Raw genomic sequence first — 15,923 nt, 5'->3', positions numbered from 1 at the left:
GACCTCATGTGGCTGGAGTGTGTCAGCAGTTCCTGCAAGACGAAGGCATTGATGCTATGGACTGGCTCGCCCGCTCCCCAGACCTGAATCCAATTGAGCACATCTGGGACATCATGTCTCGCTCCATCCACCAACGCCACGTTGCACCACAGACTGTCCAGGAGTTGGCGGATGCTATAGTCTAGGTCTGGGAGGAGATCCCTCAGGAGACCATCCGCCACCTCATCAGGAGCATGCCCAGGCGTTGTAGGGAGGTCATACAGGCACGTGGAGGCCACACACACTACTGAGCCTCATTTTGACTTGTTTTAAGGACATTACATCAAAGTTGGATTAGCCTGTAGTGTGTTTTTCCACTTTGATTTTGAATGCGACTCCAAATCCAGACCTCCATGGGTTAATAAATTTGATTTCCATTGATAATTTTTGTGTGATTTTGTTGTCAGCACATTCAACTATGTAAAGAACAAAGTATTTAATAAGAATATTTCATTCATTCAGATCTAGGATGTGTTATTTTAGTGTTCCCTTTATTTTTTTGAGCAGTGTGTGTGTATGTATGTATGTATGTATATATATATATATATATATGTGTATATATATGTGTGTGTGTGTGTGTGTGTGTGTGTGTGTGTGTGTGTGTGTGTGTGTATATATATGCATATATAGTGAAGGTGGCATTCACAGGACTTTCATATACCAGAAAAAAGGACGGACACAGTGGTCTCTAATCCATCAACGTTTCGGTAATTTAATACCTTCGTCAGGATCAACATAATAACCGTGCAATAGAAGTATAAATACCCTCTTACCTCTCCCAGTGCATCCCCGCCATTGTCCCGGCCGCCGGGTCCTCTGACGACACTTCTTGTGCGCCCGGCTGCTCGGGCGGTAGCCTAGCAACAAAAAAAACTGTGACAACTAACATACATAGCAAGAACACTGATGGCAATACAATTTCAGCTTAGTAATGCATAGTTCTGGAAAGGATGCTGCGGACACCACATGCTGTATTTGTAATGATCAGTTAGGGAGCAACCATGAACATATATAAATTACTATAATCCACATTAATCTAAATAATTTAGTGTACTACCAAAGGAGCACAATTATATCAAGCTATCAAGCACTGTAAAAAATATTAGTAACTGCACTGGAACCGCTAGATCAGGGGTGGGGAACCTCAGGCCCGCGGGCCGTATAAGGCCCGCAGAGCCACTTGATCTGGCCCGGCCAGGATCACTTAACCAAGGGCGATGCCGAGCGCCTGCTGAGATTTTGTTACTAGTGGGCGCCCAGCCTCTTCCCTTCAGCAGCAGCCGGAGGCAGGAGCTCACTCCTGAGCTCCGGCTCTGGCAGTGAGCATGTGCGGTGCTATGGGAGAGATGTCATGACGTCGCTCCTCAGAACTATGGGAGAGGGCGGCCAGGTGGAGAGCAACGGTCCGGAAGCAGGAGCAGGGCTGTTGAGTATTGTGGTTTTTTTTTCCTTTTAATGTGTGTGTGTGTGTAAGCGGCGCTACTAGGGGGCATATCTAATGGGGCATAGCAACTGACTGTGGGCATATCTAATAGGACATAACAACTGACTGGGGCCATATCTAATGGGGCATACAGTATGTGCTGGAGGCATACTTACTGGGGCATAAATGCTGGGGTATATACTGGGGGCATAACTACTGACTGGGGGCATAACTACTGGGGGCAGGCTAATTTTTAAGTTGATGATTTTTGTATGGTCCCCGAAGGATTTTGTAAATATCCAAATGGCCCTTGGTAGAAAAAAGGTTCCCCACCCCTGCGCTAGATGGTCCTCTAAATCCGATAAATAAACTTACACAAAAAAGTGTATTCAGTGTATATGTATGTGTGTGTGTGTATGTGTGTATATATATATATATATATATATATATATATATATATATATGTGTGTGTGTGTGAGCGTGTATGTATGTACATATATATATATATATATATATATATATATATATATATATTATGGAGACTAGGGCTAATATTCCCCAATTGCAGGAAACAAGTGGCAAATGCTCGTTTAAGCCCCTAGGCGCAAACCTTTTGGGGACAGAATCTATGATCTTGTATCTCAAAGTAGCCAATCCATGATTCTGGGACTTAAAGTGTCGAGCCACAGGTTGATTCTGGCCACTATTACCCCCTTCCAAAACCTGGCGTATGGCTGACCTATGGAGTGCCATACGTTCTTCGAACTGTCTTGTGATCTTCCCAACATAGAGAAGGAGAAGGACAGCGGATGATGTATATAGCATAGGTACTGCTGCATGTCAGCACCTGTGATATGGCAATGCGCTCACCAGTATGCGGGTGAGAAAACGAACTGCCATACTCCAGAAAACTGCACGTAGTGCAGCCAGTACAACGATAGCATCCATGTTTCCTCGTCAGAAAATTAGCTGGACCACTTGGTTTAACTGCAGATATATAATTTTTGACCAGCCAATCTTTTAAATTTCGATTCCTTACATAGCTAGGCATCAGTTTGGATTACTGAGCGTAGTCAGTTCAGGATTCAAGGTCACTATCGGCCATAGACTTTTTACTGCCTTGGTGATAGCAATACTGGAGGTGTTGTACTGCTGAACAAATGGGGTGATATTCTGTCCCCGTAAGGTAGAGAGGGGGAGACAGAGGCAAAGCCCTGTTACAAAGAGAATCGCAGTGGATACACCGGTTGAACACCATTGCGCCTAGGGGCTTGAACGAGCATTTGCCACTTAATAGTTTCCTGTAATTGGGGAATATTAGCCCTAGTTTCCTTTTTTTAGATATATATTGAATACACTTTTTTGTGTAAGTTTGATTATCAGATTTAGAGGACCATCTAGCGGTTCCAGTGCAGTTACTAATATTTTTTACAGTGCTTGATATAATTGTGCTCCTTTGGTAGTACACTAAATTATTTAGATTAATGTGGATTATAGTAATTTATATATGTTCATGGTTGCTCCCTAACTGATCATTACAAATACAGCATGTGGTGTCCGGAGCATCCTTTCCAGAACTATGCATTACTAAGCTGAAATTGTATTGCCATCAGTGTTCTTGCTATGTATGTTAGTTGTCACTGTTTTTTTTTGTTGCTAGGCTACCGCCCGAGCAGCCGGGCGTACAAGAAGTGCCGTCAGAGGACCCGGCGGCCGGGACAATGGCGGGGATGCACTGGGAGAGGTAAGAGGGTATTTAAACTTGTATTGCACGGTTATTATGTTGTTCCTGACGAAGGTATTAAATTACCCCAAACGTTGATGGATTAGAGACCACTGTGTCCGTCCTTTTTTCTGGTATATGAAAGTCCTGTGAGTGCCACTGTCACCTATATCTGTACATGCGGCTGTAAGACCTGTTTGGAGGCACCCGGGCATCTATCTTCTTTAGGAGAGAGTGCTGGCATTATATATATATATATATATATATATATATATATAAAATATATATACATATACATACATATTTTAAAAAAAGAGAAGTCAATCAACTTGAATAGCAGCACTCTTCCCTTTCAACAAAAGTTTCTATTCTTCTTTAATGAAAGAAACCAACATTTTTTATACTTTATTATTACAATTAAGGTTACGATACCCATATGTGATGTACATGTATTTATTATTACCACATATGATGTATTACGTCCTTTTAGAGAGGGACATATATAAGTGAAATATAAATCAATAGAGACAGAATAACGTGTAAGAAGGAAAAATATTTTTTTTTTACTTTTTACGTGAATACATTTTATTAAAAGAAAATGCTTGTGTGTTGTCTTTATTCTGTAATTTTAACCAACACCTATGATAGAAGAAGTAGTGAGATAATCACTCAAGACTATTGCTGACTGTTACAATATCTTACACGTTATTCTGTCTCTATTGATTTTCTATTTCACTTATATATGTCCCTCTCTAAAAGGACGTAATACATCATATGTGGTAATAATAAATACATGTACATCACATATGGGTCTCGTAACCTTAATTTTAATAATAAAGTATAAAAAATTTTGGTTTCTTTCATTAAAGAAGAATAGAAACTTTTGTTGAAAGGGAAGAGTGCTGCTATTCAAGTTGATTGACTTCTCTTTTTTTTAAATTACAGGTTGAGTATCCCTTATCCAAAATGCTTGGGACCAGAGGAATTTTGGATATCGGATTTTTCCGTATTTTGGAATAATTGCATACCATAATGAGATATCATGGTGATGGAACCCAAGTCTAAGCACAGAATGCATTTATGTTACATATACCCCTTATACACACAGACTGAAGGTAATTTTAGCCAATCATTTTTATAACTTTGTGCATTAAACAAAGTGTGTGTACATTCACACAATTCATTTATGTTTCATATACAACTTATGCACACAGCCTGAAGGTCATTTAATACAATATTTTGAATAACTTTGTGTATTAAACAAAGTTTGTGTACATTGAGCCATCAAAAAAACAAAGGTTTCACTATCTCAGTCTCACTCAAAAAAGTCCGTATTTCGGAATATTCCGTATTTCGGAATATTTGGATATGGGATACTCAACCTGTAGTACATAATATACAATCAACAAGCAGCACCATGTATATGTTCGTTATGTTGGAACACTTGATTTACCAACATAGATTGTCACGCCATTAATATTCCCTGTGTGATTTTTTTATGGGTGAAATCTGGTGCGGGAGTATCTTTGTCCTAGAATACATACATATATACATACATACATACATACATACATACATACATACATACATATTTTGTTGGTCTCTACCTCTATTCTTAGAATAAAAATTGTTATATATATTTTTTAAAAAGTGGATTTGCCTCAATCTTTATAAAGTAATAAAGAATTTTTTATATCTTCTAGTTGTATAATCACTCTCCCCATACTTTTAAGCCTTCTTTCCAACTAAACAACATTTTTTAACACTGTCGGTCGCTGTTACCCCTATTCCTACATACATACACACATATATATATATATATATATATATATATATATCTCTCTCTATAAATACAGGTTGAGTATCCCTTATCCAAAATCCTTGGGACCAGAGGTATTTTGGATATCGGATTTTTCCGTATTTTGGAATAATTACATACCATAATGAGATATCATGGTGATGGGACCTAAATCTAAGCACAGAATGCATTTATGTTACATATACACCTTATACACACAGTCTGAAGGTCAATTTAGCTAATATTTTTTATAACTTTGTGCATTAAACAAAGTGTGTGTACATTCACACAATTCATTTATGTTTCATATACACCTTATACACACAGCCTGAAGGTAATTTAATACAATATTTTTAATAACTTTGTGTATTAAACAAAGTTTGTGTACATTGAGCCATCAAAAAACAAAGGTTTCACTATCTCACTCTCACTCAGAAAAGTCCGTATTTCGGAATATTTGGATATGGGATACTCAACCTGTATATATAATATATATATATATATATATATATATATATATATTTTGTTTATTTCCAATAGAAATTTCATCAGTACTGTGCCAAATGCCTCTTTCAATGATGTCACATATTTTTTCAGTACAAGAAAGAGTGAAAAAATTCATAGCATAATGATAATACGTTTTTTTATGATTAAAAAAGCACACATCATACAATAAAATAAGTCCAAACTTACATGTACACAACACTGAAGAATGGGATCAGACAGGCAGTGATTGCAAATGGGTAATTACCAGAAATCTTGGAACTGGGTTTTAATCCGTTCCAAAAGGGCATAGGGAGGATGATATATCACCATGCGGTATTCCGGGTAGACTCGAGGCACTCTGTTCCTTAAGGTAATGTCCTCCTTGCACTCCCCAGTCGCCTTATCCCACTAACGTGTTTCAACCACCTCTGAGGTCTTTTTAAAGGTAATGAGTGTTGCTAGTCCATCCAAACAATCCTTATATGCCCATAATATCCAATCCCTTCACTTCCCCGTACTAAAAAAGTAGGCTGAATCTGGTCTCTCTCCAATCATAGATCTCCTCTAGATCATGTGACCGTAAACAGTTCCCATCTCCAGGGCAACAGTGTGTTTCTCCGGCAGGGTCCACAGGTTATCCAGAGGATAACAATGGGATATGATGAAGCAACAGCAGATTTGCACCAATCGGTCAAAGATTTTCCGGCCTCCCAGCATGCAACGGGACCGTCCACATATCCCCGCCTCCTTGCTTAGGCAAATCAGTTTTTGTTTGGTGCGGCAGGAGCCGGACCATGGTCAGAGGGCTGCTGGTTTTTATCAGCCCTAAGCTTTCTTAATTTATTTTTATAGTCTTACTATTTTTTTGTGATCTTTCTAAACAGCGTCTTATATGTACCTTAGAAAGAGTCGCTCCAACAACTCTCCGCTGGGTCGCGACAACGCTTACCCACGCGTACAGTGCTCTTTCGGCGGACGTCTGTGTCGGATATACTAGCAGGTCCAGCAGACGTTACCATGCTGTGGCCGGAGCATGGGGAGAAGGTAAGGCATCGGTTCCGCTTAGAAGGGGAATAGGGAGAACAGCAGCTTAGCTGCTTCCAGGAGGAGAAGCATTACCCGCCCCTTCCCCACTCGCAGTAACTACGGGACCCATCCGCAGCACCCCCCCACACACCCTCCTGCACCCGCGGTGGCTCCGGACCCCCTCCCCCATCAACCGCTCCTCCCCCACCCACGGTGGCTACGGACCCCCACCCACGCACTACCCCAAACACAGCACCTACTGGGTGAATCATCAGGCCCTGCGTGCGCTTTTTTTTAATTTTATTGCATATTGCAATTAGCTCTATCTGTCCCTACGCCCCTGCTGCCTCTCTCTCTCTCTCTCTCTCTCTCTATCTCTGTCTGTCTCTACGTCTCTGCTGCCTCTCTCTTTTTACGCCCCTGCTGCCTCTCTCTCTGTCCCTATGTCCCTGCTGCCTCTCACTCTGTCCTTAACTCTCTGCTGTCTATCTATGTCCCTACATCCCTGCTGCCTCTCTATCTGTCTCTGCTGCCTCTCTATCTGTCCCTACATCCCTGCTTCCTCTCTACAGTATCTGTCCCTATGTCCATGCTGCTTCTCTATCTGTCCATGCTCCCTCTCTCTGTCCCTATGTCCTTGCTGCCTTCTTTGTTTCTATGTCCCTGCTTCCTCTTTCTGTCCCTAAGTCTCTGCTGCCTATCTCTGTCCCTCTGTCTTTGCCGGCACTCTCTGTGTCCCTGCTGCCACTCTATCTCTGTGTCCCTGCTGCCATTGTCTCTGTGTCTCTGCTGCCACTCTCTCTGTCTCTATGTTCCTGCTGCCTCTCTTCGTCCCAACTGCATCTCCCTACGTCCCTGCTGACCCTCTATCTATCTTAATGTCCCTGCTTCCTCTCTATCTGTCCCTACATTCTTGCTGCCTATCCTTTTCCCTATGTCTTTGCCGGCACCCTCTCTCTGTGTCCTTGCTGCCATTCTCTCTCTGTAGACCTGAGTTGGGGGGGCCCCTTAAAAATGTTGCTATGGGGCCCACAAAGTTCTAGTTACGCCCCTGCCTCTATATAATTATGGGGCTGATTCAGAGGTGGATGCTAATGGCACCTCTGCAGTTGTGCAGAATAATGTAAAAGCTACATGAGGTTTATTAAGTAAAAAAGTAGCCCAGGATTCTTTAATGTGCTGCTGCATCTGAAGCGGCAGCACAAGATCATCTGCGTGCACATATGACATCTAGTAATGACCAGATCTGCACATGTGCAGTGCGGTGCCCACTCATGCGCAGCTCATTAAACATCAGAGATTTATGTAAATCTCAGAATCAGGCTCTATATGTATAACCAAATATGTCCCCCTATTAGCTAATAACACTGTTCTGTAACATGACATTTTTCTTTTATCTTTGGCCTAATCTGAGCCAGACAGGGCCATGCAGTTCAGGGGCTCCAACGGCACATCATGTCCTACCGGCATTACAACATGGGAGAGCGAGAGAGTACCTGAGATTTGGGCACTACCATAAGTGCCCGATATGTGCCCTGATGGGCAAGGGAGAGATGTAGCAAACCTTCTAAAAAGTTTGTGACGACTATCTGATCGCAACACAGCAAAAAGTTGCTAGCGAGCGATCAACTCTGAATGACCCCCATTGTGGCTAATGCTAACAATTTGCTATTCCACAGTTTGTGTTGGGCCCCGCTTATAGCTGACTTACTCCAATCTACACGAGGCCACTTTTCATATTTTTCCAGGGCCACTTTACGTTCCCAATCCATCCCTGTCTGGCATAAGAGAAATATGAATGATAAATCGAGACATCTCCGAAAATAGTCAGTTTTGGTGGCTGCCCACAAATATTATACAGGCCCTGAATGAATGTATTGGGGACTGCAATGGATATTGGAGATATCTGTTGCGTTCCTCCTATTTTGATCACAAAAGCAGCCACCAAAAGTAGAGATGAGCGGGTTCGGTTTCTCTGAATCCGAACCCGCCAGAACTTCATGTTTTTTTTCACGGGTCCGAGCGACTCGGATCTTCCCGCCTTGCTCGGTTAACCCGAGCGCGCCCGAACGTCATCATGACGCTGTCGGATTCTCGCGAGGCTCGGATTCTATCGCGAGACTCGGATTCTATATAAGGAGCCGCGCGTCGCCGCCATTTTCACACGTGCATTGAGATTGATAGGGAGAGGACGTGGCTGGCGTCCTCTCCGTTTAGAATTAGAATAGATTAGAGAGACACTTGATTTACTAATTTTGGGGAGCATTAGGAGTACTCAGTAGTGTACAGTGCAGAGTTTTGCTGATAGTGACCAGTGACCACCACTTTTATTTATAATCCGTTCTCTGCCTGAAAAAAGCGATACACAGCACACAGTGACTCAGTCACATACCATATCTGTGTGCACTGCTCAGGCTCAGGCCAGTGTGCTGCATCATCTATATATATTATATATCTGTCTGACTGCTCAGCTCACACAGCTTATAATTGTGGGGGAGACTGGGGAGCACTACTGCAGTGCCAGTTATAGGTTATAGCAGGAGCCAGGAGTACATAATATTATATTAAAATTAAACAGTGCACACTTTTGCTGCAGGAGTGCCACTGCCAGTGTGACTAGTGACCAGTGACCTGACCACCAGTATATAATATTAGTAGTATACTATCTCTTTATCAACCAGTCTATATTAGCAGCAGACACAGTACAGTGCGGTAGTTCACGGCTGTGGCTACCTCTGTGTCGGCACTCGGCAGCCCGTCCATAATTGTATATACCAGTGACCTAACCGTGGTTTTTTTTTCTTTCTTTATACATACATACTAGTTACGAGTATACTATCTCTTTATCAACCAGTCTATATATTAGCAGCAGACACAGTACAGTGCGGTAGTTCACGGCTGTGGCTACCTCTGTGTCGGCACTCGGCAGCCCGTCCATAATTGTATATACCACCTAACCGTGGTTTTTTTTTCTTTCTTTATACATACATACTAGTTACGAGTATACTATCTCTTTATCAACCAGTCTATATATTAGCAGCAGACACAGTACAGTGCGGTAGTTCACGGCTGTGGCTACCTCTGTGTCGGCACTCGGCAGCCCGTCCATAATTGTATATACCACCTAACCGTGGTTTTTTTTTCTTTCTTTATACATACATACTAGTTACGAGTATACTATCTCTTTATCAACCAGTCTATATATTAGCAGCAGACACAGTACAGTGCGGTAGTTCACGGCTGTGGCTACCTCTGTGTCGGCACTCGGCAGCCCGTCCATAATTGTATATACCACCTAACCGTGGTTTTTTTTTCTTTCTTTATACATACATACTAGTTACGAGTATACTATCTCTTTATCAACCAGTCTATATATTAGCAGCAGACACAGTACAGTGCGGTAGTTCACGGCTGTGGCTACCTCTGTGTCGGCACTCGGCAGCCCGTCCATAATTGTATATACCACCTAACCGTGGTTTTTTTTTCTTTCTTTATACATACATACTAGTTACGAGTATACTATCTCTTTATCAACCAGTCTATATATTAGCAGCAGACACAGTACAGTGCGGTAGTTCACGGCTGTGGCTACCTCTGTGTCGGCACTCGGCAGCCCGTCCATAATTGTATATACCACCTAACCGTGGTTTTTTTTTCTTTCTTTATACATACATACTAGTTACGAGTATACTATCTCTTTATCAACCAGTCTATATATTAGCAGCAGACACAGTACAGTGCGGTAGTTCACGGCTGTGGCTACCTCTGTGTCGGCACTCGGCAGCCCGTCCATAATTGTATATACCACCTAACCGTGGTTTTTTTTTCTTTCTTTATACATACATACTAGTTACGAGTATACTATCTCTTTATCAACCAGTCTATATATTAGCAGCAGACACAGTACAGTGCGGTAGTTCACGGCTGTGGCTACCTCTGTGTCGGCACTCGGCAGCCCGTCCATAATTGTATATACCACCTAACCGTGTTTTTTTTTCTTTCTTTATACATACATACTAGTTACGAGTATAATATCTCTTTATCAACCAGTCTATATATTAGCAGCAGACACAGTACAGTGCGGTAGTTCACGGCTGTGGCTACCTCTGTGTCGGCACTCGGCAGCCCGTCCATAATTGTATACTAGTATCCAATCCATCCATCTCCATTGTTTACCTGAGGTGCCTTTTAGTTGTGCCTATTAAAATATGGAGAACAAAAATGTTGAGGTTCCAAAATTAGGGAAAGATCAAGATCCACTTCCACCTCGTGCTGAAGCTGCTGCCACTAGTCATGGCCGAGACGATGAAATGCCAGCAACGTCGTCTGCCAAGGCCGATGCCCAATGGCATAGTACAGAGCATGTCAAAACCAAAACACCAAATATCAGTAAAAAAAGGACTCCAAAACCTAAAATAAAATTGTCGGAGGAGAAGCGTAAACTTGCCAATATGCCATTTACCACACGGAGTGGCAAGGAACGGCTGAGGCCCTGGCCTATGTTCATGGCTAGTGGTTCAGCTTCACATGAGGATGGAAGCACTCAGCCTCTCGCTAGAAAACTGAAAAGACTCAAGCTGGCAAAAGCACCGCAAAGAACTGTGCGTTCTTTGAAATCCCAAATCCACAAGGAGAGTCCAATTGTGTCGGTTGCGATGCCTGACCTTCCCAACACTGGACGTGAAGAGCATGCGCCTTCCACCATTTGCACGCCCCCTGCAAGTGCTGGAAGGAGCACCCGCAGTCCAGTTCCTGATAGTCAGATTGAAGATGTCAGTGTTGAAGTACACCAGGATGAGGAGGATATGGGTGTTGCTGGCGCTGGGGAGGAAATTGACCAGGAGGATTCTGATGGTGAGGTGGTTTGTTTAAGTCAGGCACCCGGGGAGACACCTGTTGTCCGTGGGAGGAATATGGCCGTTGACATGCCAGGTGAAAATACCAAAAAAATCAGCTCTTCGGTGTGGAGGTATTTCACCAGAAATGCGGACAACAGGTGTCAAGCCGTGTGTTCCCTTTGTCAAGCTGTAATAAGTAGGGGTAAGGACGTTAACCACCTCGGAACATCCTCCCTTATACGTCACCTGCAGCGCATTCATAATAAGTCAGTGACAAGTTCAAAAACTTTGGGTGACAGCGGAAGCAGTCCACTGACCAGTAAATCCCTTCCTCTTGTAACCAAGCTCACGCAAACCACCCCACCAACTCCCTCAGTGTCAATTTCCTCCTTCCCCAGGAATGCCAATAGTCCTGCAGGCCATGTCACTGGCAATTCTGACGAGTCCTCTCCTGCCTGGGATTCCTCCGATGCATCCTTGCGTGTAACGCCTACTGCTGCTGGCGCTGCTGTTGTTGCCGCTGGGAGTCGATGGTCATCCCAGAGGGGAAGTCGTAAGCCCACTTGTACTACTTCCAGTAAGCAATTGACTGTTCAACAGTCCTTTGCGAGGAAGATGAAATATCACAGCAGTCATCCTACTGCAAAGCGGATAACTGAGTCCTTGACAACTATGTTGGTGTTAGACGTGCGTCCGGTATCCGCCGTTAGTTCACAGGGAACTAGACAATTTATTGAGGCAGTGTGCCCCCGTTACCAAATACCATCTAGGTTCCACTTCTCTAGGCAGGCGATACCGAGAATGTACACGGACGTCAGAAAAAGACTCACCAGTGTCCTAAAAAATGCAGTTGTACCCAATGTCCACTTAACCACGGACATGTGGACAAGTGGAGCAGGGCAGGGTCAGGACTATATGACTGTGACAGCCCACTGGGTAGATGTATGGACTCCCGCCGCAAGAACAGCAGCGGCGGCACCAGTAGCAGCATCTCGCAAACGCCAACTCTTTCCTAGGCAGGCTACGCTTTGTATCACCGCTTTCCAGAATACGCACACAGCTGAAAACCTCTTACGGCAACTGAGGAAGATCATCGCGGAATGGCTTACCCCAATTGGACTCTCCTGTGGATTTGTGGCATCGGACAACGCCAGCAATATTGTGTGTGCATTAAATATGGGCAAATTCCAGCACGTCCCATGTTTTGCACATACCTTGAATTTGGTGGTGGAGAATTTTTAAAAAAACGACAGGGGCGTGCAAGAGATGCTGTCGGTGGCCAGAAAAATTGCGGGACACTTTCGGCGTACAGGCACCACGTACAGAAGACTGGAGCACCACCAAAAACTACTGAACCTGCCCTGCCATCATCTGAAGCAAGAAGTGGTAACGAGGTGGAATTCAACCCTCTATATGCTTCAGAGGTTGGAGGAGCAGCAAAAGGCCATTCAAGCCTATACAATTGAGCACGATATAGTAGGTGGAATGCACCTGTCTCAAGTGCAGTGGAGAATGATTTCAACGTTGTGCAAGGTTCTGATGCCCTTTGAACTTGCCACACGTGAAGTCAGTTCAGACACTGCCAGCCTGAGTCAGGTCATTCCCCTCATCAGGCTTTTGCAGAAGAAGCTGGAGGCATTGAAGGAGGAGCTAACACGGAGCGATTCCGCTAGGCATGTGGGACTTGTGGATGCAGCCCTTAATTCGCTTAACAAGGATTCACGGGTGGTCAATCTGTTGAAATCAGAGCACTACATTTTGGCCACCGTGCTCGATCCTAGATTTAAAGCCTACCTTGGATCTCTCTTTCCGGCAGACACAGGTCTGCTGGGGTTGAAAGACCTGCTGGTGACAAAATTGTCAAGTCAAGCGGAACGCGACCTGTCAACATCTCCTCCTTCACATTCTCCCGCAACTGGGGGTGCGAGGAAAAGGCTCAGAATTCCGAGCCCACCCGCTGGCGGTGATGCAGGGCAGTCTGGAGCGACTGCTGATGCTGACATCTGGTCCGGACTGAAGGACCTGACAACGATTACGGACATGTCGTCTACTGTCACTGCATATGATTCTCTCAACATTGATAGAATGGTGGAGGATTATATGAGTGACCGCATCCAAGTAGGCACGTCACACAGTCCGTACTTATACTGGCAGGAAAAAGAGGCAATTTGGAGGCCCTTGCACAAACTGGCTTTATTCTACCTAAGTTGCCCTCCCACAAGTGTGTACTCCGAAAGAGTGTTTAGTGCCGCCGCTCACCTTGTCAGCAATCGGCGTACGAGGTTACATCCAGAAAATGTGGAGAAGATGATGTTCATTAAAATGAATTATAATCAATTCCTCCGCGGAGACATTGACCAGCAGCAATTGCCTCCACAAAGTACACAGGGAGCTGAGATGGTGGATTCCAGTGGGGACGAATTGATAATCTGTGAGGAGGGGGATGTACACGGTGATATATCGGAGGGTGAAGATGAGGTGGACATCTTGCCTCTGTAGAGCCAGTTTGTGCAAGGAGAGATTAATTGCTTCTTTTTTGGGGGGGGTCCAAACCAACCCGTCATATCAGTCACAGTCGTGTGGCAGACCCTGTCACTGAAATGATGGGTTGGTTAAAGTGTGCATGTCCTGTTTTGTTTATACAACATAAGGGTGGGTGGGAGGGCCCAAGGACAATTCCATCTTGCACCTCTTTTTTCTTTTCTTTTTCTTTGCATCATGTGCTGATTGGGGAGGGTTTTTTGGAAGGGACATCCTGCGTGACACTGCAGTGCCACTCCTAGATGGGCCCGGTGTTTGTGTCGGCCACTAGGGTCGCTAATCTTACTCACACAGCTACCTCATTGCGCCTCTTTTTTTCTTTGCGTCATGTGCTGTTTGGGGAGGGTTTTTTGGAAGGGCCATCCTGCGTGACACTGCAGTGCCACTCCTAGATGGGCCCGGTGTTTGTGTCGGCCACTAGGGTCGCTAATCTTACTCACACAGCTACCTCATTGCGCCTCTTTTTTTCTTTGCGTCATGTGCTGTTTGGGGAGGGTTTTTTGGAAGGGACATCCTGCGTGACACTGCAGTGCCACTCCTAGATGGGCCCGGTGTTTGTGTCGGCCACTAGGGTCGCTTATCTTACTCACACAGCGACCTCGGTGCAAATTTTAGGACTAAAAATAATATTGTGAGGTGTGAGGTATTCAGAATAGACTGAAAATGAGTGTAAATTATGGTTTTTGAGGTTAATAATACTTTGGGATCAAAATGACCCCCAAATTCTATGATTTAAGCTGTTTTTTAGTGTTTTTGGAAAAAAACACCCGAATCCAAAACACACCCGAATCCGACAAAAAAAATTCGGTGAGGTTTTGCCAAAACGCGTTCGAACCCAAAACACGGCCGCGGAACCGAACCCAAAACCAAAACACAAAACCCGAAAAATTTCAGGCGCTCATCTCTAACCAAAAGTTTCTACTGCATTTGCTAAACTGCGAATCTCACCAAGCTCCAGAATGTAAAGCATTTCTGAGCTTGGCCCAGCATCTCGTTCGTATACCGTGGGCTACATTATGCAATTCTTCCCAGGAGAAGGATCCTTGGGATCCCTCTGTATTACTGTCTGCTCTCACGTACGCAGTCTGATGAATGCACGTGTGATGTAGCGCAGCTGGGGTCTAAACCCAGAAGTAAAGTGATTGCATTAGCGATTATTTTGCTTCTTATACATTGCAGGGATGGGCATGGGATTGATTATGGCATAAAAGCTACACCTCTGGACTCACGAAGAGTCATCCTTCAGCACTCAGGAGAGGAAAAACCCCCTTGGGGAAAACCTCTGGGGAACCATGGCCTCAAGATCGCCCTTCCCTCTGGGCATTAAGAGGTGTCAGTATGGTATCCCTACGCACGGGATCCTGGTGGTCATAATACTGATGCTGGGATCCCAGTTCAAAAAAGACCGACAGGGGTGAGTAAAGGGCGTTCTCCCCACCCCTTAACTCTCCCTGTCCGCAGCCTAACACTAACCTCGCCCCTTTGTGCCTAACTCTAGCCCTCCCGCGAAGGTGCCTAATCCTAACCTCCGTCCCCGCTGCCTAAACCTAACCCTCCCTCCCCTGTAGCATAACCACCCCCGTGCCTAACCCACTCTACTCGCGACCTACAGTAACTAAGACTGGAGGGCTCAAAGTTATAGTTTGCAGGGGGTTGACGAACACCCTAGCACCACCCCTGCCCCCACACCATCTGTATGTCCTATACTGAGCTGCCCCTTTCTGCATGTCTCCCCCCCCACCATAGTCTCTGTTTTGTACTGTGCTCTCAATACCCCTCACCACACACACAATTACACAAGTATGGTAACTTACCTTGTGCATGTTATCCTCCAGTCCTTGCTGTCTGTGCGACCCCTCCCGTCATCTTCAACTGACACTTTGCAGATCTCTTTGCCGGTCACCTGACACTCTGCAAATCTCTTTGCCAGAACTTTGCCAAATGATGAAAAAACACAAAAGACTATACTTTAGCATAGTACTAGTTTAAGTATAATAGAAATAGAAGTACAATAAAATGTCCATGAGTCAACCACTTTTCCAATTTTCC

General features: G+C 44.3%; 1 protein-coding gene across 5 annotated transcripts in view; it reads left to right on the top strand.

Moving 5' to 3' along the window:
- The window catches only part of LOC135006096 (uncharacterized), a 227,549-nt gene that overhangs the window by 102,244 nt on the left and 109,382 nt on the right, over positions 1-15,923 (top strand). For 2 of the 5 annotated variants that reach the window (XM_063951989.1, XM_063951992.1), the window contains one exon: positions 3,123-3,206. The exons of the other annotated variants lie outside the window; for them this stretch is intronic. In XM_063951989.1, coding sequence (XP_063808059.1) covers positions 3,123-3,206 — 84 coding nt within the window. The remainder of the gene's footprint in view (positions 1-3,122; positions 3,207-15,923) is intronic. 5 annotated transcript variants of the gene reach the window in all.

This window comes from Pseudophryne corroboree, chromosome 2 (assembly GCF_028390025.1).
Source record: "Pseudophryne corroboree isolate aPseCor3 chromosome 2, aPseCor3.hap2, whole genome shotgun sequence".
Classification (NCBI taxonomy): Eukaryota; Metazoa; Chordata; class Amphibia; order Anura; family Myobatrachidae; genus Pseudophryne; species Pseudophryne corroboree.
The sequence above is the reverse complement of the archived record's forward strand: the minus strand, read 5'-3'. Positions and strand labels throughout refer to the sequence as shown.